At 48.1% G+C, this 27,958-nt stretch overlaps 3 protein-coding genes and 1 non-coding gene across 12 annotated transcripts in view; 3 read left to right on the top strand and 1 right to left on the bottom strand.

Annotated features, from left to right (window-relative positions):
- CHD4 (chromodomain helicase DNA binding protein 4) overlaps nucleotides 1-14,396 on the top strand; it is a 39,057-nt gene extending 24,661 nt beyond the window's left edge. For 3 of the 8 annotated variants that reach the window (XM_050747391.1, XM_050747393.1, XM_050747388.1), the window contains exons 26-40: nucleotides 1,003-1,183; nucleotides 1,268-1,354; nucleotides 1,444-1,532; nucleotides 1,632-1,765; nucleotides 2,412-2,556; nucleotides 2,886-3,051; nucleotides 3,313-3,410; nucleotides 3,529-3,658; nucleotides 5,462-5,533; nucleotides 5,816-5,953; nucleotides 6,230-6,338; nucleotides 6,443-6,575; nucleotides 11,314-11,512; nucleotides 13,444-13,607; nucleotides 13,783-14,396. In XM_050747391.1, coding sequence (XP_050603348.1) covers nucleotides 1,003-1,183; nucleotides 1,268-1,354; nucleotides 1,444-1,532; nucleotides 1,632-1,765; nucleotides 2,412-2,556; nucleotides 2,886-3,051; nucleotides 3,313-3,410; nucleotides 3,529-3,658; nucleotides 5,462-5,533; nucleotides 5,816-5,953; nucleotides 6,230-6,338; nucleotides 6,443-6,575; nucleotides 11,314-11,512; nucleotides 13,444-13,607; nucleotides 13,783-13,800 — 1,863 coding nt within the window. In that variant the 3' untranslated portion in view covers nucleotides 13,801-14,396. Of the gene's footprint in view, nucleotides 1-1,002; nucleotides 1,355-1,443; nucleotides 1,533-1,631; nucleotides 1,766-2,411; nucleotides 2,557-2,885; nucleotides 3,052-3,312; nucleotides 3,411-3,528; nucleotides 3,659-5,461; nucleotides 5,534-5,815; nucleotides 5,954-6,229; nucleotides 6,339-6,442; nucleotides 6,576-11,313; nucleotides 11,513-13,443; nucleotides 13,608-13,782 lie in introns of all 8 variants that reach the window. The other 5 variants (XM_050747392.1, XM_050747389.1, XM_050747386.1 and 2 more) reach the window with 3 other exon arrangements.
- The window catches only part of PTMS (parathymosin), a 251,995-nt gene that overhangs the window by 198,845 nt on the left and 25,192 nt on the right, over nucleotides 1-27,958 (bottom strand). The window lies entirely within an intron of this gene.
- On the top strand, nucleotides 3,091-3,227 carry LOC126931911 (small Cajal body-specific RNA 11). The gene has a single exon (XR_007718019.1). It is a non-coding gene; the product is annotated as a small Cajal body-specific RNA 11 (non-coding RNA).
- On the top strand, nucleotides 16,125-27,646 carry NOP2 (NOP2 nucleolar protein). Its single transcript, XM_050747543.1, has 16 exons — nucleotides 16,125-16,265; nucleotides 16,481-16,663; nucleotides 17,707-17,752; nucleotides 17,902-17,990; nucleotides 18,195-18,418; nucleotides 20,584-20,639; nucleotides 20,759-20,910; nucleotides 21,010-21,209; nucleotides 21,348-21,437; nucleotides 22,532-22,619; nucleotides 22,696-22,836; nucleotides 23,423-23,562; nucleotides 23,706-23,795; nucleotides 23,923-24,045; nucleotides 24,165-24,393; nucleotides 26,873-27,646. The coding sequence occupies exons 2-16, from the start codon at nucleotides 16,558-16,560 to the stop codon at nucleotides 27,520-27,522; spliced, it is 2,424 nt and encodes an 807-aa protein (XP_050603500.1). The 5' UTR covers nucleotides 16,125-16,265; nucleotides 16,481-16,557; the 3' UTR covers nucleotides 27,523-27,646.

Raw genomic sequence — 27,958 nt, 5'->3', positions numbered from 1 at the left:
ACACGTATCTCTTTTCTCTTTTGTCCTCTAACAATTTAGTTCCCTTCTTGGGGACAGCTAATGTTTTCAGTTCCTTTTATATCTTTACAAAAATATTTTATGTGTATACAAATTATACATATATTCATACATGTATATGTACACGCACATACATGTACCCAAAAACATTTTTTTCCTTTTAAACACAAAAGTAATACCAATGCGATGTAAATGCCACATTTGGTTAGGGAATAATAACAAGAAAAAAGTCTGTACATGTTGAGTACAGACAATTTTGTTTTTTCTCTGAATATTTTCCATCTATGGTTGTTTGAATCCACAGGTGCAGAACCCATGGATACAGAGGGCTGATTGTAATTTATTTAACTAGTTCCATAATGATGGACATTTAGGTTGTTTCTAATGTTATGCTATTAGCAGCTGTTTAATTCCAGTATAAGGGATATGGAATCAGTGAGTGATCCTGAAGTGTCTGAAAAAAATTCACTTTTAGAGGAGTATCAACGTTTTTGGGATATAAGAGGCTATATATAATTCTTTTCGCTTTGCAGACAGTCGGTAAGCTTTTATGAAGTTTATGAAGAACAGAAAGGCTTATAGACCTCTTTTCTTCTCTCTTATGAAAATCTTTTACAGTATTTCAGAAGCTTCTCCATTCTGCCTTGCTAAGGCTCTGACCTCTTTTCTTTTTGCTTTTTTCGATTGTATATGCACCAGTGCAAGGGGTTAGAAGAAAGCATTCTGTCTCTTCATCTTTCCCTGTGATAATGGCTCTATCCCATGTTTTTCTTGAGTTATGCTGACTGCTAATGTATACATAATTATGAGGAGCTATGTACTCTCAATTAAATTTCTTCTAAGTTCGTAGGTCCAAATAGGCACACCAACTATTTAAGAGTCCAGTCATGAAAAGGAGCTAGCAGAGTGGGAACTATGAGGACCAGGGGTAGCTGGTGGTGCTGACTTCAGCACTCCTGAGTCCTGGCCCTCCCTCTGTCCCAGGAGGAAGAGGAGGTAGAACGGGAAATCATTAAACAGGAAGAAAGTGTGGATCCTGACTACTGGGAGAAATTGCTGCGGCACCATTATGAGCAGCAGCAAGAAGATCTAGCCCGAAATCTGGGTAAAGGAAAAAGAATCCGTAAACAGGTCAACTACAATGATGGCTCCCAGGAGGACCGAGGTGTGTGTGGCCGGCCCCGCCCCCCACCCATGGGCCGTTCCACTAGAGCAGTGGGCCCCGCTCATCTGCCCTCTCTCCCTCCAGATTGGCAGGACGACCAGTCCGACAACCAGTCCGATTACTCAGTGGCTTCAGAGGAAGGTGATGAAGACTTTGATGAACGTTCAGAAGGTGAGGGCTGTGCTTTTTTGTTGCTTTTCTAAATATTGCTTTGTTTCATATCCTACCTGTGTCACTCATTCATCTTTTTCTTCCTGCAGCTCCCCGTAGGCCCAGTCGTAAGGGCCTGCGGAATGATAAAGATAAGCCATTGCCTCCTCTGTTGGCCCGTGTCGGTGGGAATATTGAAGTAAGTGCCATGGGATTCTAAGGGTGGGTGAGTGCCAGATATTGGATCTTTGGTGGAGTGCGACCTGCTCCCTCTCACCTGGGTTTCTTCTTCCCCTAGGTACTTGGTTTTAATGCTCGTCAGCGAAAAGCCTTTCTTAACGCAATTATGCGATATGGTATGCCACCTCAGGATGCTTTTACTACCCAGTGGCTTGTAAGAGATCTGCGAGGCAAATCAGAGAAAGAGTTCAAGTGAGTTGAGGGCTGGCGTGGACTGATCTAGAGCAAGGGCTTCTTCTGCTATCTAGCTGGTCATTCCATGGTTCTAGGCCCAGCCGTGCAGGGAAGTGGGCTGTTTCCTCTGTTGAAGTTGGCAGGTGAAGCTGTTAGTAATGTGTTCCTAGCTTCCCTGGAAGAGAACCTGGGTCGTCTTGTGGGGTCTGGAGATCAGCCTTCCAGTGCAGTGGTGGGCTTTACCTCAAGGTGGAGCCATAGTTATTGCCTGTGATAATGCCTCACGAAGGGATGGAAAAAGAATCTTGGCCGGGCGCGGTGGCTCAAGCCTGTAATCCCAGCACTTTGGGAGGCCGAGACCGGCGGATCACGAGGTCAGGAGATCGAGACCATCCTGGCTAACCCAGTGAAACCCCGTCTCTACTAAAAAATACAAAAAACTAGCCGGGCGAGGCGGCGGGTGCCTGTAGTCCCAGCTACTCGGGAGGCTGAGGCAGGAGAATGGCGTGAACCCCGGAGGCGGAGCTTGCAGTGAGCTGAGATCCGGCCACTGCACTCCAGCCTGGGCGACAGACTGAGACTCCGTCTCAAAAAAAAAAAAAAAAAAAAATCTTAAGAGTCAGCATGATCCCTGTTTAACTCATTTCTCTACTTCTTTACACAGGGCATATGTCTCTCTCTTTATGCGGCATTTATGTGAGCCGGGGGCAGATGGGGCTGAGACCTTTGCTGATGGTGTCCCTCGAGAAGGCCTGTCTCGCCAGCATGTCCTTACTAGAATTGGTGTTATGTCTTTGATTCGCAAGAAGGTGAGCCCTGAGCCACTTGCCATTGTTAAAAGTTTCTAGGGGGCCAGGCGCAGTGGCTCACACCTGTAATCCCAGCACTTTGGGAGGCCGAGGCGGGCGGATCACTTGAGGTCAGGAGTTTGAGACCAGCCTGCCCAACATGGTGAAACCCCGTCTCTACTAAAAATACAAAAATTAGCTGCGTGTGGTGGTGGGCACCTGTAATCCCAGCTACTCAGGAGGCTGAGGCAGGAGAATTGCTTGAACCCAGGAGGCGGAGACTGGAGGGCCAATAGGAAAGGAGCCTGCAGCTGGAATTGGGTCTTCAATTTCTTGTCCCATTGCTACAGGTTCAGGAGTTTGAACATGTTAATGGGCGCTGGAGCATGCCTGAACTGGCTGAGGTAGAGGAAAACAAGAAAATGTCCCAGCCAGGGTCACCCTCCCCAAAGACTCCTACACCCTCCACTCCAGGGGATACGCAGCCCAACACTCCTGCACCTGCCCCACCTGCTGGTAAGTCTGCCTGTCCTATCATTTTCTGTCCCTCTCTTTTTGTCCTGGCCTATTTTTCTGCTCCCCTGTGCTCAGTTCTAACAGGGTAGTCTGGCAGGACACACAGCAATTTCCCTCTCAGTTTAGGAGGGCCGTCCTAAGAATGGGGCTGGCTCTTAAAGGCACGAGAGGACAATTTAAGATGAGACAAACTGGGAAGAAATGACCTTCTCTCTGATGTAGGACCTTCTTCCTAATTGATTGTCTCTTATTGTTCTGCAGAAGATGGGATCAAAATAGAGGAAAATAGCCTCAAAGAAGAAGAGAGCATAGAAGGAGAAAAGGAGGTTAAATCTGTAGCCCCTGAGACTGCCATTGAGGTAAGAGATGGGGGTGACTGAATGCCACACTAAAGACAAATGTATAAGTCCAGTCTTCCTTGTAGTTGCTGGCCTGTCTGCTTCATCTGTTTTGTTTTTGTTTTTTTTTCCTTTGAAGTGTACACAGCCCCCTGCCCCTGCCTCAGAGGATGAAAAGGTCGTTGCTGAACCCCCTGAGGGAGAGGAGAAAGTGGAAAAGGCAGAGGTGAAGGAGAGAACAGAGGAACCTATGGAGACAGAGCCCAAAGGTAAAGGTATCCACGTTTTTTTTTTTTGAGACAGTCTCGCACTCTTGCCAGGCTGGCGTGCTGTGGCGCCATCTTGGCTTACTGCAACCTCCACCTCCCAGGTTCAAACGATTCTCCTGCCTCAGCTTCCCGAGTAGCTGGGATTACAGGCATATGCCATCATGCCCAGCTAATTTTTGTGTTTTTAGTAGAGACAGGGTTTCACCATGTTGGCCAGGCTGGTCTCAATCTCCTGGCCTTGTGATCCACCCGCCTTGGCCTCCCAAATTGTTAGGATTACAGGCATGAGCCACTGTGCCTGGCCTTTTGTTTTCTTTTTTTCTTTTTTTCTTTTTTTTTTTTTAAAAAAAGGAGTTTCACTCTTGTTGCCCAAGCTGGAGTGTAATGGCGCGATCTCGGCTCACTGCAACCTCTGCCTCCTGAGTTCAAGCGATTCTCCTCCCTCAACCTCCTGAGTAGCTGGGATTACAGGCATGTGCCACCATGCCTAGCTAATTTTGTATTTTTTAGTAGAGGGGGTTTCTCTATATTGGTCAGGCTGGTCTTGAACTCCTGACCTCAGGTGATCCACCTGCCTTGCCCTCTCAAAGTGCTGGGATTATAGGTGTGAGCTACTGTGCCTGGCCGGTGTCCATATTTTTAGGCACTACAGATCCCTGTGTGAACCATGGTCACTCATGAATTTTCACTGGGGCTGTAGAGATATCAGGAGGAAGCGATACACTGAAGAATCCTGCACCCTTGATTTTAGGTGGCAGGTTTTCCTATCTCTTATGACTTTATTTTTTTTTATTTTTTTTTTTGAGATGGAGTCTCACTCTGTCACCCAGGCGGGAGTGCAGTGGCATAATCTCTGCTCACTGCAACTTGCGCCTCCCGGGTTCAAGCGGTTCTCCTGCCTCAGCCTCCGAGTAACTGGGATTACAGGCATGCCACAACCATGCCCAGCTAATCATTTATTTATTTATTTATTTATTGAGATGGTGTCTCACTCTGTCGCCCAGGCAGGAGTGCAGTGGCACGATATTGGCTCACTGCAACCTCCACCTCCTGGGTTCAAGCGATTCTCCTGCCTCAGTCTCCTGAGTAGTTACCATGCCCGGCTTTTTTTTTTTTTTTTTTTTTTTTTTTTTTTGAGGTGGAGTCTTGCTCTGTCGCCCAGGCTGATGTGCAGTGCAGTGGTATGATCTCGGCTCACTGCAACCTCCACCTCCTGGGTTCAAACAATTCTCCTGCCTCAGCCTCCTGAGTAGCTGGGATTACAGCACGCACCACCATGCCCGGCTAATTTTTGTATTTTAGTAGAGACGGGGTTTTGTCATGTTGGCCAGGCTGGTCACAAACTCCTGACCTCAAGATCCACCCACCTCGGCCTCCCAAAGTGTTAGGATTACAGGCATGAGCCACCATGCCTGGCTAATTTTTGTATTTTTAGTAGAGACGGGGTTTCACCATGTTGGCCAGGCTGGTTTCTAACTCTTGACCTCAGGTGATCCACCCACCTTGGCCTCCCAAAGTGCTGGGATTACAGGCATGAGCCACCACACCTGGCTAATTTTTGTATTTTTAATAGAGATTGGGTTTTCCCATGTTGGCCATGCTGGTCTTGAACTCCTGACCTCAAGTGATCTGCCCGCTACTGTCTCCCAAAATGCTGGGATTACAGGCATGAGCCACTGTGCCCAGCTGACATTACTGTAATCGCAGACATTTAGATGTAGGTCTATCCAGTTGGATAATAGTGTGTAACAGAGGAGAATGTTCTTCCTTTAGGTATATTTTCAATAACATTTCTTCCCCTAGGTGCTGCTGATGTAGAGAAGGTGGAGGAAAAGTCAGCAATAGATCTGACCCCTATTGTGGTAGAAGACAAAGGTGGGTGTTTGGAGAAGTTGATTGTGGTTTAGAAGAACTCTAAAACCGGAAGCAAGGACTGTATCTGCCCTGCCTCCCTGTCCATACTCATCTAGCCATTTTATCCCAAAAGACTGCACCTGTCCCCAGTGGGCCAATGGCACCATTTTCTGGGTCTGAGAGACACCCAGGTGGAGAAGGGGTGGAGGTGGATGGATTCTTGTAGCATACAGTGTTCTGGGTAAGGGCGATGGGTGCTGGGCTTTGGCTGGAACCGACATTTTTCTTCCTTATATTCTGTAGAAGAGAAGAAAGAAGAAGAAGAGAAAAAAGAGGTGATGCTTCAGAATGGAGAGACCCCCAAGGACCTGAATGATGAGAAACAGAAGAAAAATATTAAACAGCGTTTCATGTTCAACATTGCAGATGGTGGTTTTACTGGTATGGAAATGAGGGGCCCACCAGGGTTAGAAGGATCGGATGTGAAATTGGGGTTCTTGTCAGAAACCGTGGTACAGGGACTTTACCTCTGTTCGATGAGGGAATGCCAAACTGATAGTGTACTCCCCTGGGTTCTGTGGAGAAAGCCAGAAGCAAATCATATAAAGATGGATCCAGGGATGGGGGATGGTGGGGGACAAGAATAAGTAGCATTTTCAATTCTCACAGATGTTTGCTTCCCGCCCCCCCTCCCACCTTCCCTAAATTCCTCCTCAGAGTTGCACTCCCTTTGGCAGAATGAAGAGCGGGCAGCCACAGTTACCAAGAAGACTTACGAGATCTGGCATCGACGGCATGACTACTGGCTGCTAGCTGGCATCATAAAGTATCCTTTGCCTGAATCTGGACTGAGGCTTTTGGTTCTGAAGGTCTCTTAGTTTGAGGTTTTTACTTTTCTTGTTTTGTTTTTCCTGAGCACTTTTCCAATAGCCATGGCTATGCCCGGTGGCAAGACATCCAGAATGACCCACGCTATGCCATCCTCAATGAGCCTTTCAAGGGTGAAATGAACCGTGGCAATTTCTTAGAGATCAAGAATAAATTTCTAGCTCGAAGGTTTAAGGTGAGCGGTTGGGGAGGAATATATTGATTGCTTAAGTGCGGAGGGAGTCTGTCCATCCAGTGCACCGTTCTCACTTTCTTCATTCTATGGAAGGCTTTGGTTCCAAGTAACTTACACATTAGGGTTGAAGACACACAGACTTGAAAGTTAACTAACTGTACATGAGCTGTAGGTGACTATGGTCCAATGAGCGACACTAGTGCAGAGGGGTGTGTTTGGGGAACACTGTAGAGTATTCAGGAAAGATACAGAGGTGGGATTGAATTGCATCTCTGAAGAGGTAGAGCTGTATCAGTCAGTGGGCTGCTGTTTTTTTTTTTTTTTTTTTTTTTTTGAGACAGTCTCTGTCATCCAGGGTGGAATGCAATGATGCAGTCTCTGCTCACTGCCACCTCTGTGTCCTGGGTTCAAGTGATTCTCCTGCCTCAGCCTCCTGAGTAGCTGGGATTACAGGCGCCCGCCACCACACCCAGCTGTTTTTAGTATTTTTAGTAGAGATGGGGTTTCACCATGTTGCTAGGCTGGTCTCAAACTCCTGACCTCAAGTGATCCACCTGCCTTGGCCACCCAGATTGCTGGGATTACAGGCGTGAGCCACTGTGCCTGGCATCTTTTTCTGGGCTGAAGAGTAGCTGTGTGGGCCAGGCGCAGTGGTTCATGCCTGTAATCCCAGCACTTTGGGAGGATGATGCATGAGAATCGCTTGAAGCTGGGAGGTGGAGATTTCATTGAGCTAAGATTGTGCCATGGCACTCCAGCCTGTGCAACAGAGTGAGACTCTGTCTCAAAAAAAGGAAAAAGAAAAAAAGACATGTCTGTTGTCTCATACGCTGAGTATAATCGGGGAAGAAATGCACACTAATAAGCCTTCAAGTATTATGTACTAAGCAATGATGTGCCCAGGGATAAAGAGACAAAGTATGGTATCTGTTTTCAAGGAGCTTTCAGTTTCAAGTAAGAGCACATGTGTAATCAAATGAATGCCATTCTGCATATCAGGAGAGAGATTGCTGATTGGCATAAGAAAGTTCTCCAGAATTGCTTGAACCCGGGAGGCGGAGGTTGCAGTGAGCCGAGATCCCACCACTGCACTCCAGTCTGGCAACAGAGCGAGACTCATCTCAAAAAAGAAGAGAAAAGAAAAAGGTCTCAGAGAGGCAGACACAGTGGCTAATCCCAGCATTTTAAAAGAACTGATTGCTTGAGTCCAGGAGTTCGAGACCAGCTTGGGCAACATGGCAAAATGCCACGTCTACAGAAAATACAAAAATTCACCAATTCTGGTGGCGTGCACCTGTAGTTCCAGCTACTCGGGAGGCTGCAGTGAGCCTAGATTGTGCCACTGCACTCCAGCCTAGGCATTAGAGTAAGACGCCTTTTTTTTTTTTTTTTTTTTGAGACAGAGTCTTGATGTGTTGCCAGGCTGGAGTACAGTGGTGTGATCTCTGCTCACTGCAACCTCTGCTTCCTGGGTTCAAGTAATTCTCCTGCCTCAGCCTCTAATTTTTGTATTTTTAGTAGAGACGGGGTTTTAGCATGTTGGCCAGGATGGTCTCGATCTCTTGACCTCGTGATCTGCCCGCCATGGCCTCCCAAAGTGCTGAGATTACAGGCCTGAGCCACTGCGTCATCCGAGACCCTGTCTTTAAAAAAAAAAAAAAAAGTTCTCCAGAGGAATTGGAGTAGGGAGGGAACTCACAAATGGCTTTATGGAGAAGATGGCGTTGGAATAAAGTTTTGAGGAATGCGATGGAGATTTTTTGGTAGGAACAGAAGAGTATCTGAACAAAGGGATTAGGTTGGGCAAAGACATGAGGCAGCAAAGTTTAGTATGTCTGGAAACAGCAAATAGCCCAGTTGAGCTGTAGGGAAACATTTGTGTTGGGTGATGGTTGGGAGGTAGGTTGGAAAGAGAAAGGTAGAAGAGCTAGAGGTCAGTAGGTGGGTTCTTGGCACCAGATAAGAGAGTTTGGACTTTACCCTGTTGTTAATGGGCAGCCACTGAAAGTTTGTGAGCAGAGTTTTGATAGGACCAAGGGAAATGGAAACAGCATTCATAAGGTTATAAAACTATCATATAATCATGAGGTGTTAAGGGTCTGGGCTGTGATGCTGGTTGTGGAAAATGAAAAGGGTAAAGATAAAGGAAACAAAACACCAAAGAATTTACTGGACTTAGTGACTTATTGTAGGGGTCAGTAAACCTTTTTACTCTTCCGCAAACCAAAAATGGTTAATAAAACCCCCCCTTTTTTTTTGGAGACAGTCTCGCTTTGTTGCCCAGGCTGGAGTGCAGTGGTGACATCTCCCAGCTCACTTGCAACCTCCGCCTCCCGGGTTCAACCAATTCTCCTACCTCAGCCTCCTGAGTAGGTGGGATTACAGGCATGTACCACCATGCCTGGCTAATTTTTGTGTTTTTAGTAGAGATGGGGTTTTGCCATATTGGCCAGGCTGGTCTCAAATTCTGGACCTCAGGTGACCTGCCTGCCTTGTCCTCCCAAAGTGCTGGGATTACAGGCGTGAGCCACTGCACCCAACCAAACCCTTTCTTTCTTTTTTTTTTTTTTTTGAGACGGAGTCTAGCTCTGTTGCCCAGGCTGGAGTGCAATGGCCGGATCTCAGCTCACTGCAAGCCCCGCCTCCCGGGTTCACGCCATTCTCCTGCCTCAGCCTCCCGAGTAGCTGGGAGTACAGGCGCCCGCCACCTCGCCCGGCTAATTTTTTTTGTATTTTAGTAGAGACGGGGTTTCACCGAGTTAGCCAGGATGGTCTCGATCTCCTGAACTCGTGATCCGCCCGTCTCGGCCTCCCAAAGTGCTGGGATTACAGGCTTGAGCCACCGCGCCCGGCCAAACCTTTTCTATTAAAGGGCCAGATAGGCTTCAGGCTTTGTGGGACATGTGGTCTCTGTTGTACATACTTAACTCCGTCTTCGTTGTGTGAAAGCAGCCACAGGGGATACATAAACGAATAAGTTAGGATGTGTTTCAGCATTTCATCTATGGATATTACAATTTGAATTTTGTATAATTCTCATTAAGTGGCATGAAATAGTCTTGTTTTGACTTTTTGCCAACCATTTTAAAATGTAAAACCCATTCTTAGCTCTTCAGCCATATAAAAACAGGTGGTGGGGCAGAGCTGGCCCACAGACTGTAGCTCGCCAACTTCTGACTTACTGGATTTGAGGTACAGAGTGAAAGAGACTGAAAATAACATTTTGAGCCTGAGTCACTGAGAAAGGTGAATTGTCATTTAAGAAGAGAGCGAGCAGTTTGTAGAAAAGAATGATACTGAATTTTAGACAAGTCTTTTGGTATTTCTCACAAATCAGCACCCCTCCCACTACCTACCCGCATCACCATACACTAGTGGGATCAGAACCAGTGCTCAAGGTACATGTTTGAGAAGCATCAAATCATCTGCATAGAAGTGCTGGCTGACACTAGGAGAGGAGAAGCGTATAAGAAATCTCATATGTTGAGTCATAGGTTTTATGAATATATTTTTTAAGTAATTAAAATCTTTTCATAAATTAAGAACCAACATTCTGCCTCTTGGGATATATTTCAAAGAACCTTTAATACAGCTCCATCAGGTGACATATGCATGAGTGTTTCTGCAGTATGATTTTTGGTGATGGGGGCCTAGAGGCAACCTAAATGTTCAGCATTAGGAGAATGCATAGGTAAAACATGTATTCATATTATGGGGCATTAAACAACAGAAGCAACAAAATTCATGTGCATACAACATAAGTGTACCTTTTAAAAAGTATGTAGTGGGAGAAAAAAAGCATAGGTACAGAAAACATCATTCTGTAACTTAGAAACATACATATGAAACAACACAGTCTTTAAAAACCTACACAAAAAGCTACAGTATTACTATATTAGAAAGGTTGCTTTTCAGAGGAATGGAAGTGAGATGGCGATAAGAGGAAATAAAAAACAAAAATATTTTAAAATAGAAAAATAACCCTGTTTTTTTGAGACAGAGTTTCCCTCTGTCATTCAGGCTGGAGTGCAGTGGCATGATCCCAGCTCACTGCAACCTTTGCCTCCCGGGTTCAAGCATTCTTCTGCCTCAACCTCTTGAGCAGCAGCAGTTACAGGTGTGCACTACCATACCTTGCTAATTTTTGTGTGTTTAGTAGAGATGGGGTTTTGTCATGTTGGCCAGGCTGGTCTTGAACTCCTGACCTCAAGTGATCTGCCCATCTCAGCCTCCCAAAGTGCTGGGATTACAGGTGTGAGCCACTGTGCCCAGCCAAAACGTGTTTTTGAAGAGTAGTTGATAAAGAGTAGATGATAAAAAGGAAAATGTTTAACTGTAACTAAATGAAAACATAATATGGATATGTATATAGTATGATCTCAGTTATGTAAAAAACTATGCACAAAAAAACCTAAAAAGAAAAACATCAGGATATATTTCTAGAAGGTGGGATCATCTGTTGTTAATTTTTGATATTCTATTTTCTAAATTGAGTTTTTATTGCTTTTGTATAAGAGAATCTAAAGGGTAAAGAGTTTTAAAAACGACATTGAAAAAGGGAAAGAAAAAAGATACAAGGCAAAGTTAAACTGCTTGGGTGTGGGAATGAGCTGTCCATGAAGTTATTTATAGGTTCTTATTACTATCAGAAACAATGAGAGGTGAGCTGAGAGGCCAGTCAGAAGTAAGCAAAGTGAGTTATCAGTCGAACTCCCGTTTCCTCTTATCCCTTGTCCAGCTCTTAGAACAAGCTCTGGTGATTGAGGAACAGCTGCGCCGGGCTGCTTACTTGAACATGTCAGAAGACCCTTCTCACCCTTCCATGGCCCTCAACACCCGCTTTGCTGAGGTGGAGTGTTTGGCGGAAAGTCATCAGCACCTGTCCAAGGAGTCAATGGCAGGAAACAAGCCAGCCAATGCAGTCCTGCACAAAGGTAGCCAGTGGCTCCCCTGCCTCCTGCTGATTAGGCCTCCTCCCTCATCTAACTGCATCCCAATGTACATATATTTGTTTTCAAACCTTTTTCAGAGCTCCTTTGGGAGTTTAGGAGTTGGTAGGGACCTTTGCCATCCTTGGGGAGTTAATATGTTAGAGGCAATCAAGGACAGTAGTTCTTTGCCTCTTTTTTTTTTTTTTTTTTTTTTTTAAGAGGTGGGCTCTTGGCTGGGCGCGGTGGCTGACGTCTGTAATCTCGGCACTTTGGGAGGCCAAGGTGGGTGGATCACGAGGTTAGGAGTTCGAGACCAGCCTGGCCAACATGGTGAAACCCCGTCTCTACTAAAAATAGCAAAATTAGCCGGGCATGTGGCACATGCCTGTAATCCTAGCTGCTCAGGAGGCTGAGGCAAGAGAATCGCTTGAAACCAGGAGGTGGAGTTTGCAGTAAACCAAGATCGTGCCATTGCACTGGCTATCAGCCTGGGCAACACAGTGAGACTCCGGAAAAAAAAAAAAGAGATGGGCTCTCAACATTTTGCCCGGGTGGGTCTTGAACTCTTGGGCTCAAGTGATCCTCTTGCCTCAGCCTCCTGAGTAGCTGGAACTACAAATATGTGCCACTGTACCCGGCCACCTTTTTTTTTTCTTTTTGAGATGGAGTCTAGCTCTTGCCCAGGCTGGAGTGCAATGGCGTGATCTTGGCCCACTGCAGCCTCTGCCTCCTGGGTTCAAGCAATTATCCTGCCTCAGCCTCCCGAGCAGCTGGAACTATAGGCATGCGCCACCACTTGCGGCTAGTTTTTGTATTTTTAGTAGAGATGGGGTTTTACCATGTTGGCAAAGCTGGTCTCAAACTGACTTCAAGTGGTCTACCTGCCTCTGCCTCCCAAAGTGCTGGCATTATAGGCGTGAGCCACCATGCCCCGCCCTGGCCACCTTTTTTTTTTTTTTTTTTTTTTTTGAGGCGGAGTTTTGCTCTTGTTGCCCAGGCTGGAGTGCAGTGGCGTGATCTCGGTTCACTGCAACCTTTGCCTCCCAGGTTCAAGCGATTCTCCTGCCTCAGCCTCCTGAGTAGCTGGGATTACAGGCATGCACCACCATGCCCTGCTAATTTTGTTTTTTTGTTTGTTTTTTGAGATGGAGTTTTGCTCTTGTTGCCCAGGCTGGAGTGCAATGGCGTGATCTCAGTTCACCACAACCTCCGCCTCCCGGGTTCAAGCGATTCTTCTGCCTCAGCTTCCTAAGTTGCTGGGATTACAGGCACCCGCCACCATGCCCGGCTAATTTTTTGTTTTTTAGTAGAGATGGGGTTTCACCATGTTGGCCAGGCCGGTCTCAAACTCCTGACCTCAGATGATCCACCTGCCTCTGCCTCCCAAAGTGCTGGGATTACAGGCATGAGCCACCACGCCCGGCCCCACCTCTTTTAACTTTAAATATATTCAGGTTCTTGAGATGGAAAGCAAAGCAGAATAATATAGTGTCATTTGGGATACTTTAGAGGTAACTTAAGGTGATAAAAGATCCCTTCAAATTCTAGACCCCTTTCGGCGTTTTGTTTCTAATTAAAGTAAAAGGTTATGAGGAGGCGGAGGGTGAAATAAGGAAAAGAATGCTGTTATAATGGAGGTGGGAGACAGATTCTGAAGGTAGAGAAGAGAAAAAACAGGAATAAGCTTCTCAAGAAGAGGAAATACAATAATAGTAAGGGATAGTGAAGGTTTAGGTGACTTTTAAGAGCACAAAATCATGAACAGTTGGAACTGGAATATGAGGAGCAGGAATTTGAACATAGTGGAGGTCAGGTCAGGTGACAGAAGATAACACATCACAGTCACTTGGTCACTGAGAAGTGATGCTGGTCCACTAGGGTAGAGGGAGCTCAGTCTTGGCCACCACAGCTCACCACCTCTTTTTCTCCCTTTGCAGTTCTGAAACAGCTGGAAGAACTGCTGAGTGACATGAAAGCCGATGTGACTCGACTCCCAGCTACCATTGCCCGAATTCCCCCAGTTGCTGTGAGGTTACAGATGTCAGAGCGTAACATTCTCAGCCGCCTGGCAAACCGGGCACCCGAACCTACCCCACAGCAGGTAGGACCATTTTCTTCTTGACACCACCTCTTCCTGCAGAACCATTCTGGAGCTTGTAACTTTGTTGTATGTCCCTAGCTTTACATACTGGGTGGGTAGGCTGTCAGTGAATTCCCTTGAGATTGGGTGGATTCCTATCATCTGGAATTCTGACTCCTTGGGTCTCCTTCTCTAGGTAGCCCAGCAGCAGTGAAGATGCAGACTGATACCACCTCCACCGCTGAGCAGTGACCTTCCTCACTTTCTCTTGTCCCAGCTTCTCCCCGGGGGGCCTGAGAGACCCTCACCTTCCTTCTGCCCATCTTCCATGTTGTAAAGGAACAGCCCCAGCGCACTGGGGGAGGGGAGGGAGTGAGGGGCAGTGGTGCCCTTCCTGCAGGAGAGACATGCAGCAGTAGCGCCGGCGCCATCTGCAGGAGCTGGCGGGCTGGCCTTCTGGACCCTGGCTTCTCCCCACTGTAACGCCTGTTACACACAAACTGTTGTGGGTTCCTGCCAGGCTTGAAGAAAATGATCTGAATTTTTTCCTCCTTTTGGTTTTATTTTGTTGGTTTATTTTGTGTTTTCTTTTCTCCTTTTTTGGGGGTATTCAGAGTGGGCTGGGCCCCTGGGCGAGACACAGCTACCTCTGTTGGCATCTTTTTAATACCAGGAACCCAGCGGCTCTAGCCACTGAGCGGCTAAATGAAATAAAGTGGAAAAAAAAAAAAAAAAAAAAAAACCAAAAGCATAAAAAACCACAGCAAATTTCTTGATGAAAATTGAAAATAAAAGTTTCCTTGTATTTTAGTGCTCTGGTTCAGTGTGGGTGTAGGTGCAGGTGGATGAGTGTGTGCAGCAGGAGCCTGGCACCTGTATAGTTGAAAATTAAGGGCTATGTGGTGTCCTGATACTCCACTGAAGAACTGGGTTCTGTGTGGGTGTGCAGTGTGTGCCTGGCCAGCGATGACTTCCACCTGTGGAAAATGAGAGGCTGCAAGACTCCAAGTACCACAATGGCCTTGAGCAAGTTTAACTTCTGTGGGATGCAGGTTTCTCATGTATACCTCATACGGTTGTCAAGTAAAACCAGTCAAGTACATGGAACAGTTTTTAACACCTAACCACTACCTTAACGTTAGTTTCAAGGAAGGCTGAGGGGGGTTTTCTTGCTCAGTTGTGCAAAATTGGGATGCAATTTGTGGAATAACCCAGCCTCAACCCCACGCCCCCGGAGACCCGACCTAACGCCCTCCAACCTTGAAACCCTGGTAGTTCACCCCTCTTCATGTCCCAGACCAGGTCGGCGTTGCAACCCGTTGTTTCCCAACTAATTGTAGACCCACCTGAAAGCGAGTTCCGGCCGAGGCCTCCTGCGGACCAGGTGTAGTGCAGCACCTTAACTGAGGGGCTGAGCAAGAGTGAGCATCAAGGAAGGTGCTGGGAGGTTGGGGCACGATGCCTCACAGCCTGTAATCTCAGCACAAAGGTTGGGGGCAGGAGGATCGATTAAGCCCAGGAGTTCCAGAGCAGCCCTGGCAATATAGTGAGACCCCACCCCCTAGACCCCGTCTCTATAAAAATATTTTTTAAAAAGGGGCGGGGGCTGGGAGTAGGAGTTGAGTGGCATGGAATTCCATGATTTTTTTTTTTTGAGATGGAGTCTTGCTCTGTCGCCAGGCTGGAGTACAGTGGCGCCATCTCAGCTCACTGCAACTTCTGCCTTCCAGGTTCAAGTGATTCTCCTGCCTCAGCTTCCCGAGTAGCTGGCACTAAAGGCGTGCGCCACCACGCCCAGCTAATTTTTGTATTTTTGACAGGTTTCACCATGTTGGCCAGGATGGTCTCGATTTCTTGACCTAGTGATCCCCCGGCCTCGGCCTCCCAGAGTGCTGGGATTACAGGCGTGATCCACCGCGCCCGGCTGTTTTTTGTCGGGTTTTTTGAGGTGGAGTTTCGCTCTTGCTCAGGCTGAAGTGGCACGATCTGGGCTCACTGCAACCTCTGCCTCCCGGGCTCAAGCAATTCTGTCTGCCTCAGCCTCCCGAATAGCTGGGATTATAGGCGCCCGCCACCACGCCCAGCTAATTTTGTGTTTTTAGTAGAGACGGGGTTTCAACGTGTTGGCCCGGCTGGTCTCGAACTCCTGACCTCAGGTGATCCACCCACCTCAGCCTCCCAAAGTGCTGGGATTACAGGCGTGAGCCACGGTGCCCAGCCTGGAATTCCGTTATCTCGAGGCTCGACTAGGGCAGTGGATGCCAGAAAGAGGGCCCCGCTGTCGGGCCCTGGTTCGAGGAGAGGGTGCGGCTTTCACGCACCAGCTTTTCCAACAGAAACCGGCCGTGAGGCTAAAAGCCAACTCCTTGAGGGAAGGGCGGTCACGCTCAGCGGTTTCTCGTCACAGTGCTCCCTCCACCCGCCGCGGGTGTAAGCTGCGCGGCTCCTTCGAATTTCCCCCTACTCGCCGCCGCCGGCTCCGCTGGCGTTCCCTGGTCCAGCGTAAGTTCCGGGTGCGGCGTCCGACTGGGCGCAACAGGAAGAGGCGGGGCCGCGAGGCTAGCGTTGCCCTTGCGCCTGCGTGGAAGGACTCTGTGGCGAGTGGCGGCCGAAAGCTAGCTGCGGAGTGCACGTGGAGCGCGGCCCCGAGGGCAGTCTCGGGCCTTAACCCGCATTCTGGTGGGTCTAGAGGAAATTGGGGGACGAAGGGTGGCAGCCCTGACCTGGTCTGGGACGTGGGGAGAGGAGTGCACTACCTGGGTTTCAGGGTGGGAGGGCGTTCGGTCGGCCTCCAGGGGGATAGCGGGGGTACTTGAGTCGCGGGTGCTGAGTGAATCGGGGGTGCTGAGTGAGTTGCGGGTGCTGAGTTGAGCTTGTCCCCTTTCCCACTATAGTACGCCAAGCCTGCGTTCTGCCGTTTCCTCCGGCACGCGCGACGCCACCTTCTCACATTTCTGTCTGCCATAGTACTATGGGGCGCAAATTGGACCCTACAAAGAAGGAGAAGCGGGGGCCAGGCCGAAAGGCCCGGAAGCAGAAGGGTGCCGAGACAGAACTCGCCAGATTCTTGCCTGCAGGTAAGGATTAGTTGTGGTCTCCTGATCCCTCAGCTTTTGCAGTATTCTGTATCATAACCTCTTCTCTTTTTTAGTCTTTGTTCATTTTCTATTTAGGTGGAATCTTCTATGTATTAGTTACTAGGAGGTATGAATGAAACACTGTCGTTTAGATTGTAGGGAACTGTTTAGGTCGTAGAGATGTGAGGACACGGACACAACTATTCATGCAAGAAAAGGTGTGATTTAAAACATTGTGAGTTCAGAGGAAGGGGGATCCCATGCAGAACTGCATGTTAAGCTGGGTTTTGAAAAATGGATTAAGTTGTACCAAGAGGAAGTAGTGAAGGGGAGGGGTCAGTCATTGATTTTTTGGAAGGAATGGAAATGGAAAAGCACGGATCCGGCTTCTCCATGCCAAGTAGTAGTCTACTGTGTGGAAGACTGGTGGGAGATAACACAGGACCTGGAGTTTGTGTTGGGCTTTGGATAAAGGATGCAGTTTATTGATATAGTAGCAAGTCCTGGGCACTATGTTGAACTTGTTGGTCTTGTTATGTCACTTCATCATCTTAGAGCCCTGTGAGAGAGGCACTATTAAGGAAATGGATGCGGAGAGGTTAAGAAACTCGTATAGCCAGGCTCAGTGGCTCACGTCTGTAATCCCAGCACTTTGGGAGGCCGAGGCAGGTGGATCACCTGAGGTCCGGTGTTCAAGACCAGCCTGGCCAATATGGTGAAACCGTGTCTCTACTAAAAATACAAAAATTAGTTGGGTGTGGTGGTGGGAGGCTGAGGCAATAGAATCGCTTGAACCTGGGAGACGGAGGTTGCAGTGAGCTGAGATCACGCCATTGCACCACTCCAGCCTGGAAGACCAAGAGTGAAACTCCATTTCAAAAAAAAAAGAAACTCATATACAATTATTAAATAATGACAGGGCTGAGATTTAAATGGACTCCTTTTAATTAGTGTACTAATTCTCTTACCATGTTTATTTCCATTCCCATTTATTTTCAGTGTCCCCTGTAACTTGTTCTGCCTCGTTTTTCTTTTTCAAACAGTAAGTGACGAAAATTCCAAGAGGCTGTCTAGTCGTGCTCGAAAGAGGTAAGTGTGGGTGTCAGGACTTAATTGGTACTGCTTATCTTTGACCACAGAGTTAATTCTGGACTCTCACTTTTCCCTATGGTGGAAATGGCAGAACCTGGAAATATCTTTCCATTTCTTTACTCCTTGAATCTCTTGTGTCTTTTCAGGGCAGCCAAGAGGAGGCTGGGTTCTGCTGAAGTCCCTAAGACAAATAAGTCCCCTGAGGCCAAACCATTGCCTGGAAAGCTACCAAAAGGTCAGTGAAACTAAGAGCTGGATGCTACATGAGGAGTCCTCTGGGTCCTGGGTAGGGAAGGACTTGCTAAACATTTCCGGAATGAAAGGAACAGCCAGAGGACATTCTGAGGGGTAGAAAGTGCAGGCTCCCCAGGGTGTGGGGCCCGGGAATGTGTGGCTGCCATTAGTCCAGGACTCGTCAAACCCTTAGGGATCTTTGCAGGAGCTGTCCAGACAGCTGGTAAGAAGGGACCCCAGTCCCTATTTAATGCTGCTCAAGGCAAGAAGCGCCCAGCACCTAGCAGTGATGAGGAAGAGGAGGAGGAAGACTCTGAAGAAGATGATGTGGTGAACCAGGGGGACCTCTGGGGCTCCGAGGATGATGCTGATATGGTAGATGACTATGGAGCTGACTCCAACTCTGAGGATGAGGAGGAAGATGAAGAGGTGAGATTCATCTCCGGGCATTCAGAGAAGGATCCTTGCTATTTAGTTTCTTTCCAGATTCTTGAGACTGTTTCTTAGTGGCAAGGATAAGCCTGACTAGAGGAAAGGGGTTTTTGTGCTCCATCACTGTTTCCCTACTGCCTTATATCCTCTCCCAGTGCACCTACAAGTTTGAAGGAGCTGTAGGATAGAGCATTTAAAAAAATCTAGAAGGCTCTCTTGGTGTGGATGTGGGAAGGTGGACAATGGTGTGCTCCACTGATGGGAACAGAAATGCACTTTTTATAAAGCAGTTATCTCAGAACTGTGAAATATTTGTTCCTTTTGGCTGGGTATGGTGGCTCACGTTTGTAATCCCAGCACTTTGGGAGGCTGAGGCAGGAGAATTGCTTGAGCCTAGGAGTTGGAGACCAGCTTGAGCAACACAGGGAGATACCGTCTCTACAAAAAATTAAAAATTGGCTGGGTGCAGTGGCTCACGCCTATAATCCTGGCACTTGGGAGGCCGAGGTGAGCGGATCACCTGAGCTCAGGAGTTGGAGACCAGCCTGGACAACGTGGCAAAACCCCATCTCTACTAAAAATACAAAAATTAGCTGGTGTGGTGGTGTGCACCTGTAATCCCAGTTACTCCTAGCTACCCGGGAGGCTGAGGCAGGAGAATCGCTTGAACCTGGGAGGCGGAGGTTGCAGTGAGCCGAGATCGTGCCATTGCACTCCAGCCTGGGCAACAAAGTGAGACTCTGTCTCAAAAAAAATTTTAAAAAAAGTTAAAAAAATTGTTTAAAAATTAGCTGGGTGTGGTGGCGTACGCCTGTAGTCCCAGCTACTCAGGATGCTGAGGCAGGAAGATGACTGGAGCTTGGGAGGTTGAGGCTGCAGTGAGCTGTGATCTTACCACTGCACTCCAGCCTGGGTGACAGAGTGAGACTGTCTCAAAAAAAAACACAAAAACTTCTTCCTTTTGACATAGTAATTCCCTATTAAGGAAGATGATCCAAAACATCAGCAAATAGTTCTTTACTGAGGTGCAGGAAATTATTATACAATTAGTATGTAGATGTATTATTAGAATCGTATAGAAAAAAAAGAGAAAGTCCCCATGTGCACCCCTTTCTTCCATCCCTTTGTATCTATAGGGTCATTATTAGGTTTGCAGGCACCATGTGGATCATAATGCCAAAAACTCTGGAAACTTCCAAAATATACAATATGTTTAAGTTATGGTTCATGCATATGATGCAGTTAACACTGGTCATTGTGTCTATGAAAATGCCTGTGATTTAACTGAAGTCTAAAAAGCAAGAAACAAACTTGAAAATGGATTATGTGAAAAATACAGAGTAACTCTAAAAAAATATAGCAAAATGGGCCAGGCATGGTGGCTCACACCTTTAATCCCAGCACTTTGGGAGGCCGAGTGGGCAAATCACCTGAGGTCAGGAGTTCGAGACCAGCCTGGCCAACATGGTGAAACCCCGTCTCTGCTAAAAATACAAAAAATTAGCTGGGCATGGTAGTGCATGCCTATAATCCCAGCTACTTGGAAGGTTGAGGCAGGAGAATCGTTTGAACCTGGGAGGCGGAGGTTGCAGTGAGCCAAGATCGTGCCATTGCACTCCATCCTGGGGGACAAGAGCAAGACTTCTCTAAAAAAAATATGGCAAAATGGTAGTCAAGGGCAATTTTTGTCCTTTATATGTGCAGGTGTTTTTCAAGTTTTTTTTTTTTTTTTTTTTTTCTTAATGGAAAAGTGAAAAACACATAATAGTAGAAAGAAAAATGTAATGAACCCTTTAATTCATTACTTGGTTTTTGTTTTGTTTTTTTTTTTTGAGATGGAGTCTTGTTCTGTTGCCCAGGCTGGAGTGCAGTGGCTCGATCTTGGCTCACTGCAACCTCCACCTTCCGGGTTCAAGCAATTCTCCTGCCTCAGCTTCCTGAGTAGCTGGTATTTACAGGCGTGCACCACCATGCCCTCATTACTTAGTTTCAACAGTGATCAATATTGTGCCAATTTTATCTTCGTTTCTTTGCTCCTCTATTTCCTTCTGAGAGCAAGTGTTGGATTTTTATTTTGCGAGAAAATAAGATACAGAGAGAGAAAGTGCTACAAGGGCTGATGGAAGGGCAGGCCTGTATTAACAGCCCTTGTGTCTCTTCAGCTGCTGCCCATTGAAAGAGCTGCTCGGAAGCAGAAGGTCCGGGAAGCTGCTGCTGGGTGAGTTTTGGAAGCTACTGGGATGGAGCATAGGCAGCGGCTAGGGTGGGGAAGCTGTGTGGAAGGAGGAGGTGTCTGTTTTGGTCTGTGAATCACTCTGTTCTTGGACCTGTTTCTAGGGTCCAGTGGAGTGAAGAGGAGACGGAGGACGAGGAGGAAGAAGTGACCCCTGAGTCCGGCCCCTCAAAGGAGGAGGAGGCAGATGGGGGCCTGCAGATCAATGTGGATGAGGAACCATTTGTGCTGCCCCCTGCCGGGGAGATGGAGCAGGATATCCTTGCAGGACAGAGTGAAGAGTTAGGAGGAAGGTGCTTGGGAGAGGGATTTCCAGGCCCTAGGACATCATGACACAGTTCCTTAACAGGCCCACATGCCCAGGCTCCAGACCTGCAACGAGTTCACAGGCGGATCCAGGATATCGTGGGAATTCTGCGTGATTTTGGGGCTCAGCGGGAGGAAGGGCGGTCTCGTTCTGAATACCTGAACCGGCTCAAGAAGGATCTGGCCACTTACTACTCCTATGGAGACTTCCTGCTTGGCAAGCTCATGGACCTCTTCCCTCTGTCTGAGGTACTGGATTGCCAGAATGCCTCCTCTCTTTTCTCACCTCCTTACCCTGTGTAAGGAAGAGGTTCAGCCCCCTTGCCCCGCTCCCGTGACTGAGCTCCTTAGCCATCCTCATTTATTCCCTGCTGTCTTGCCTGGCAGCTGGTGGAGTTCTTAGAAGCTAATGAGGTGCCTCGGCCCGTCACCCTCCGGACCAATACCTTGAAAACCCGACGCCGAGACCTTGCCCAGGTGAGGGGTGGCCTTTGAGGCTTGCTCATCTCAGAAGGGAAGTGATTTCTGCCAACTCCAGAGATTGCCCTGTGCTTCCCTGACTGGGTGGGGCCTTAGGACCTAAGCATGACCCTGAGGGGCAAACCCAGAGGCCTGGTATCTCTGGCAGGCTGGGGGCCTAGGACCTCTGAGGAATGGGAAGTTCATCCCTCCAACCTCTGTTCCCTGTGACTAGGATGATGAGACTTCAGGATGAGCGTGCTGCCCCCAAGGAAAATGGAGGGAGATGATTGAGGAGCTGGGGAAATATGATTCCTGACTGCAGAAAAAAGATACATGTGCACAGTCAATATTTTAAACTCATTTCTGAGGGTTCAGGGACCCCAGGTTAACGACCCATTCTAAAGTTAGTTGTTGGGTTATATGTGTTGTGTATTTCCTGGTGTGAAGAAAACCTAATAATGTAATGTGCTATAACCAGTATCATTAAATTTTTAGTATGGTGGAGGGGTCAGCCTCTTAGAAAATCAGATGCCACTTCCAGGAAATAAAGTAACAGGAGGCGGCATCCTGCTCCATTGGGATGAAGTTCAGACCTTGAGTTAGGAGCCTGAGGTTAAGAAAAAAAGGGCACCGTAGGATGGAGTGGGAAAGAGAAACTGCTCAATGAGTCCATGATGACTGTATTCGGAGCAAGCACCCTAGGAGTTGTGGGGCCATGGGCCATGTTTTTAATGTCTTCATCTGTTTTCTGGGTAGAGTAGCCTATGAGGTTATTAAAATCTTCATCCCAATTGGGTGCGGTGGCTCACACCTGTAATCCTAGCACTTTGGGAGGCCGAGGCGGGCAGATCACCTGAGGTCAGGAGCTAGAGACCAGCCTGGCCAACATGGTGAAACCCCATCTCTATGAAAAATACAAAAATTAGCCAGGCATGGTGGTACATGCCTGTAGTCCCACCTACTCAGGAGGCTGAGGCATAAGAAAGAATTGCTTAAATCCGGGAGGTGGAGGTTGCTGTGAGCCAAGATTGCGCCACCTCACTCTAGGCTGGGCAACAGAGTGAGACTCCGTCTCAAAAAAAAAAAAAAAAATCTTCATCCCTCTTCAGGCTCTAATCAATCGTGGGGTTAATCTGGATCCCCTGGGCAAGTGGTCAAAGACTGGACTAGTGGTATATGATTCTTCTGTGCCCATTGGTAAGTCTCCACCCAAGAGCCCTTCTACCTCTGTCCCTGTCCCTACCGCATGTCACAGGGTGGTCCTCCTCCACAGGTGCCACCCCCGAGTACCTGGCTGGGCACTACATGCTGCAGGGAGCCTCCAGCATGCTGCCCGTCATGGCCTTGGCACCCCAGGAACATGAGCGGATCCTGGACATGTGTTGTGCCCCTGGAGGAAAGACCAGCTACATGGGTATGAGACGGGCAGGCAGGTGGGATTCATCGGGCTGTCTTGCTTTTGAAAGTAGATGGGGTTGCTGACTCACTAGCGCTCACGGAACACGATGTGCAGGCTCTAGCAGAGTGGTGAGGAGCAGTCTCTGGAGTCGGCCTGGGTTCCAGTGCCGGGTGTGCCACTTATACACATCTGACTCTGGATTCTCTTTTGTCATCTGTAAAATGGGATGGTAATTGCGCTTGGGGTTCCCCTTGGATTATGCTTGGATTGTGAGGGTTAAGATGATGCATTTAGAAGTCCTTGGCGGTATTCAGCACATACTCAGCAGCCATAACTTTTATTAAGCTGCTATCACTTAAAAGAAGTAATTTAGTATGTAGGACCAGATAGGTGTTCAGTAAAAATGGGAAAACCACGTTGGTAGACTTGCTGACCACCAGGGGCTAGTGCAGAGTGGATCAGCCTATAGAGTAGGCAGGCTTGTTGGGAGTGAAGTTGCCTTGAGGTGATACCACTTGTGTGGATTCCTGAGCAGGAGGGTGGGAGCTAGTATGGAGGCAGTGGAACTGGCTGATCAGCACTGTTACTGCCCTCCCTTTAGCCCAGCTGATGAAGAATACGGGTGTGATCCTTGCCAATGACGCCAATGCTGAGCGGCTTAAGAGTGTTGTGGGCAACTTGCACCGGCTGGGAGTCACCAACACCGTTATCAGTCACTATGATGGGCGCCAGTTCCCCAAGGTGAGACTCAAGCTGTGTGTCTCCTGAGGCTTCTTGCAGTTGACCTTCTCCCTTCCTGACCTCAGTGTTCAGACTTGACCCTAGTAAATAGTGCGCTGCTGGTTGCGGAAGAGACATAGGATTCATCTGTATCTTTTCCCCAGGTGGTGGGGGGCTTTGACCGAGTGCTGCTGGATGCTCCCTGCAGTGGCACTGGGGTCATCTCCAAGGACCCAGCCGTGAAGACTAACAAGGTGAGGAGTCAGGTGGTGGCCACTGAGATGCCTTGGCTGGGTCTCGTAGAGCTGGAAAGTGAAATGGGGACATGCTCTGGGCTCCCCTCTCCTCCTGAGGCTGCCTTTGGGTCTCTTTTTGGGACAGGATGAGAAGGACATCCTGCGCTGTGCTCACCTCCAGAAGGAGTTGCTTCTGAGTGCTATTGACTCTGTCAATGCCACCTCCAAGACAGGAGGCTACCTTGTTTACTGCACCTGTTCTATCATGGTGAGGCCTCTGCCATGGCAGAGCAGGGGAGGCTGGGCTGGGGGGCTCTTTGCCCCATGAGCTCCCTTCAGCTCCAGCTCTGCTTTTTCCTCCCTTGTTTATCTTCCCCCAACATCCAGGTGGAAGAGAATGAGTGGGTGGTAGACTATGCTCTGAAAAAGAGGAATGTGCGACTGGTGCCCACAGGCCTAGACTTTGGCCAGGAGGGTTTTACCCGCTTTCGAGAAAGGCGCTTCCACCCCAGTCTGCGTTCTGCCCGACGCTTCTACCCTCATACCCACAATATGGATGGGTTCTTCATTGCCAAGTTCAAGAAATTCTCCAATTCTATCCCTCAGTCCGAGACAGGTGAGTGATCTTTTTCTACCCTTCATCACCACCTTTGCTCTTTTCACCTTTCAGGAGCCTTTATGGCGTGACAGAAGGGAAGGGAAAGGAAAGATTCATGCATCCCTTACTCCAACCTTTGCATGCTTGGATGAGAGAACCCTCTCATTCCAGCTAGAATTGCTTTTGAGTGCTGGACCCCATGTGAATAAGCTGAAGTGTTCATATGGATGGAGGCCTTTTCCTTTATTCTGCCAAGTGGCTGCAGTTGTTCAGCACTAAATACATTCCAAATGAAGGTTGTGGTTTCTTTTCCTTCTTGGCAGAGGGTTGACTTACTGGTACTGTACCTCTGCTGGTCCAGCATTCTCAGCACTGGGTTGGAACGGAGCTCCACAGAGCTTTGTCAGCAGTTCTCAGCCCGTCACACTCATTGCAGATTGTTTTCTCAGCCATCTTGAGGAGTCCGGCCTGCATCTCAAGGGAAGGGTGGGGTTTTCTGAAACAGCCTTGAGAACACTACTTACTGGGATATAACCCTGGGTTTAATTGCAAGAGGGAGAGAAGAGCTACTTCAGAAATAGTAGAATTTGTCTGGGCGTGGTGGCTCATGCGTATAATCCCAGCACTCACCTGAGGTCAGGAATTCCACATGGTGAAACCCCGTCTCTACTAAAAATATAATAATTAGTTGGGTGTGGTGGTGCATGCCTGTAATCCCAGCTACTCAGGAGGCTGAGGCAGGAGAATTGCTTGAACCTGGGAGGTGGAGGTTTCAGTAAGCTGAGATCATGCTATTGCTTTCCAGCCTGGGCAACAAGAGCAAAACTCTGTCTCAAAAAAAAGAAATAGTAAAATTTGCTATAACTTAAAAAGTACATATTTTAATTATCCTGCAGTTCATCATAATCCGTGTGGAAAAAAACTTCTCTGATTTAAAAAATAAATAGGCCAGGTATGGTGGTGGCTCATGCCTGTAAATCCCAGTACTTTGGGAGGCTGAGGTAGGAGGATCGCTTAAGACCACAAGTTTGAGACCTGTGTGGGCAACAAAGGGAGACTTTGTCTGTAGTTCCAGCTACTCTGGAGCCTGAGGCAGGAGGATCCCTTGAGCCCCAGGAGTTTGAGGTTGCAGTGAGCTATGATGGCACCACTGTACTCCAGCCTGGGCAACACAGTGAGACCCTGCCTCAAAAAAAAAAAAAAAAAAAAGTAAATAAAATAAAGGCTAGTGCTTCAAATTCATTTAGAAGACTCTGTGAGGCCGGGCGTGGTGGCTCGTGCCTGCCTGTAACCCCAGCACTTAGGGAGGCTGAGGCGGGTGGATCACCCGAGGTCAGGAGTTCGACCAGCTGGTCAACATGGTGAAACCCCGTCTCTACTAAAAATACAAAACTTAGCCAGACATGGTGGCACACGCTTGTGATTGTCGGGAGTCTGAGGCAGGAGAATCGCTTGAACCCAGGAGGCAGAGGTTGCAGTGAGCCGAGATCACACCACTGCACTCCAGCTGGGGCGACAGAGCAAGACTCTGTCTCAAAAAAAAAAAAAAATACCCAAAACCAATTCATTTTTTCCTTACAGCGTCTTGTTACTTCCTGTCCTCAAGAGGGCGCAGCTTTCTGTAAAAAATCTTTTGGCCCAAGGATAGGCAGTGATTTTTTTTTTTTTTTTTTTTTTTTTGAGACAATGTCTTGCTCTATTGTTCAGGCTGGACTGCAGTGGTGCAGTCTCAGCTCATTGCAACCTCCACCTTCCAGGTTCAAGTGATTCTTGTGTCTCAGACTCCCAAGTAGCTAGGATTACAGGTGTGGACAGGTACCACCATCCCTGGCTAATTTTTATCTTTTTAGTAGAGACGATTTCACCATGTTGACTAGGCTGGTCTTGAACTCCTAGCCTTAAGCAATCCACTTGCCTTGGCCTCCCAAAGTGCTGGAATTACAGGTGTGAGCTACCACACCTGGCCTATAAGCAGTGATCTCTTAATACAAGGTTCAAGTAGGACTTGAGTAAAGGCCAAGTTAATTAAGTAATGGGAATTTCGGTAATCTGCTTTTAGGCACTGACCTAAATGTGTGGAGCTCCTGCCCAAGAGATGGCAATTCTCATATTTTAATATGAGAATATTAAAATATGGTGATGGGCCAGGCACAGTGGCTCATGCCTGTAATCCCAGCACTTTGGGAGGCTGAGGTGGGCGGATCACGAGGTCAGGAGATCGAGACCATCCTGGCTAACACGGTGAAACCCTGTCCCCACTAAAAATAAAAAAAATTCTATGGGCGTGGTGGCGGGCGCCTGTAGTCCCAGCTACTCCGGAGGCTGAGGTAGAAGAATGGTGTGAGCCTGGGAGGTGGAGCTTGCAGTGAGCCGAGATCATGCCACTGCACTCCAGCCTGGACGACAGAGCGAGGCTCCGTCTCAAATAAAATAAAATAAAATAAAATACGGTGATAAGGCCTATTTTCTGACACCATCTGTTTAATTTTAACCCCAGGAAATTCTGAAACAGCCACACCTAAAAATGTAGACTTGCCTCAGGTCATCCCCAAGTCTGAGAACAGCAGCCAGCCAGCCAAAAAGGCCAAGGGGGCTGCAAAGACAAAGCAGCAGCTGCAGAAACAGCAACGTCCCAAGAAGGCCTCCTTCCAGAAGCCGAATGGCACCTCTAAAGGGGCAGACTCAGAATTGTCCACTGTACCTTCTGTCAGAAAGACCCAAGCTTCCTCCAGGTGCCAGGATAGCAGTCAGCCAGCTGGAAAAGCCGAAGGGATCAGGGAGTCCAAGGTGACTGGGAAGCTAAAGCAACGATCGCCTAAATTACAGTCCTCCAAGAAAGCTGCCTTCCTCAAGCAGAATGCCCCTCCCAAGGGCACAGACACAGAAACACCGGCTGTGTTATCCCCATCCAAGACTCAGGCCACCCTGAAACCTAAGGACCATCATCACCCCCTTGGAAGGGCCAAGGGGGTTGAGAAGCAGCAGTTGCCAGAGCAGCCTTTCAAGAAAGCTGCCTTCCAGAAACAGAATGACACCCCCAAGGGGCCTCAGCCTCCGACTGTGTCTCCCATCAGTTCCAGCCGCCCCCCACCAGCAAAGAGGAAGAAATCTCAGTCCAGGGGCAATGGCCAGCTGCTCCTGTCTTAGATGGTTGAAAACTAGACTGGGGTGGCTCACTGCCATTGTCACCGGGTTGGAACTCTTGCCTCTATGAGGATGCCTTCTCCACTGTGCATACCCATGAAATTTAATACACATTTTACAACCTCTGGCCGCTGAGTATTTTTGAGGGAACTGGGTACTGCCTTTGCTGCTTTAAGGGTAGAGGTGGGAAGGTGGGACTGGGATCTTCTGAGGAGAGGGAATGGTTGGGTGCTACTGAGAAATCAGGTCAGTTTTAGGCTCCTGCAGCCTTGAGTCTTCCCAGGAAGGGAGAGCCCTGGAGTCAGAGCTAGGGGTGATTGAACTCTGGGGAGAGGAGGGCAATAGAAGTGTAGGGGAAGGCCGGGCATGCTGGCTCACGCCTGTAATCCCAGCACTTTGGGAGGCCAAGGTGGGTGGATCACCTGCGGTCAGGAGTTCG

The sequence above is a fragment of the Macaca thibetana genome, chromosome 11 (assembly GCF_024542745.1).
Source record: "Macaca thibetana thibetana isolate TM-01 chromosome 11, ASM2454274v1, whole genome shotgun sequence".
In the NCBI taxonomy this organism is placed as follows: domain Eukaryota; kingdom Metazoa; phylum Chordata; class Mammalia; order Primates; family Cercopithecidae; genus Macaca; species Macaca thibetana.
Note: the sequence above shows the minus strand (reverse complement) of the source record. Positions and strands in the feature narration are given on the sequence as shown.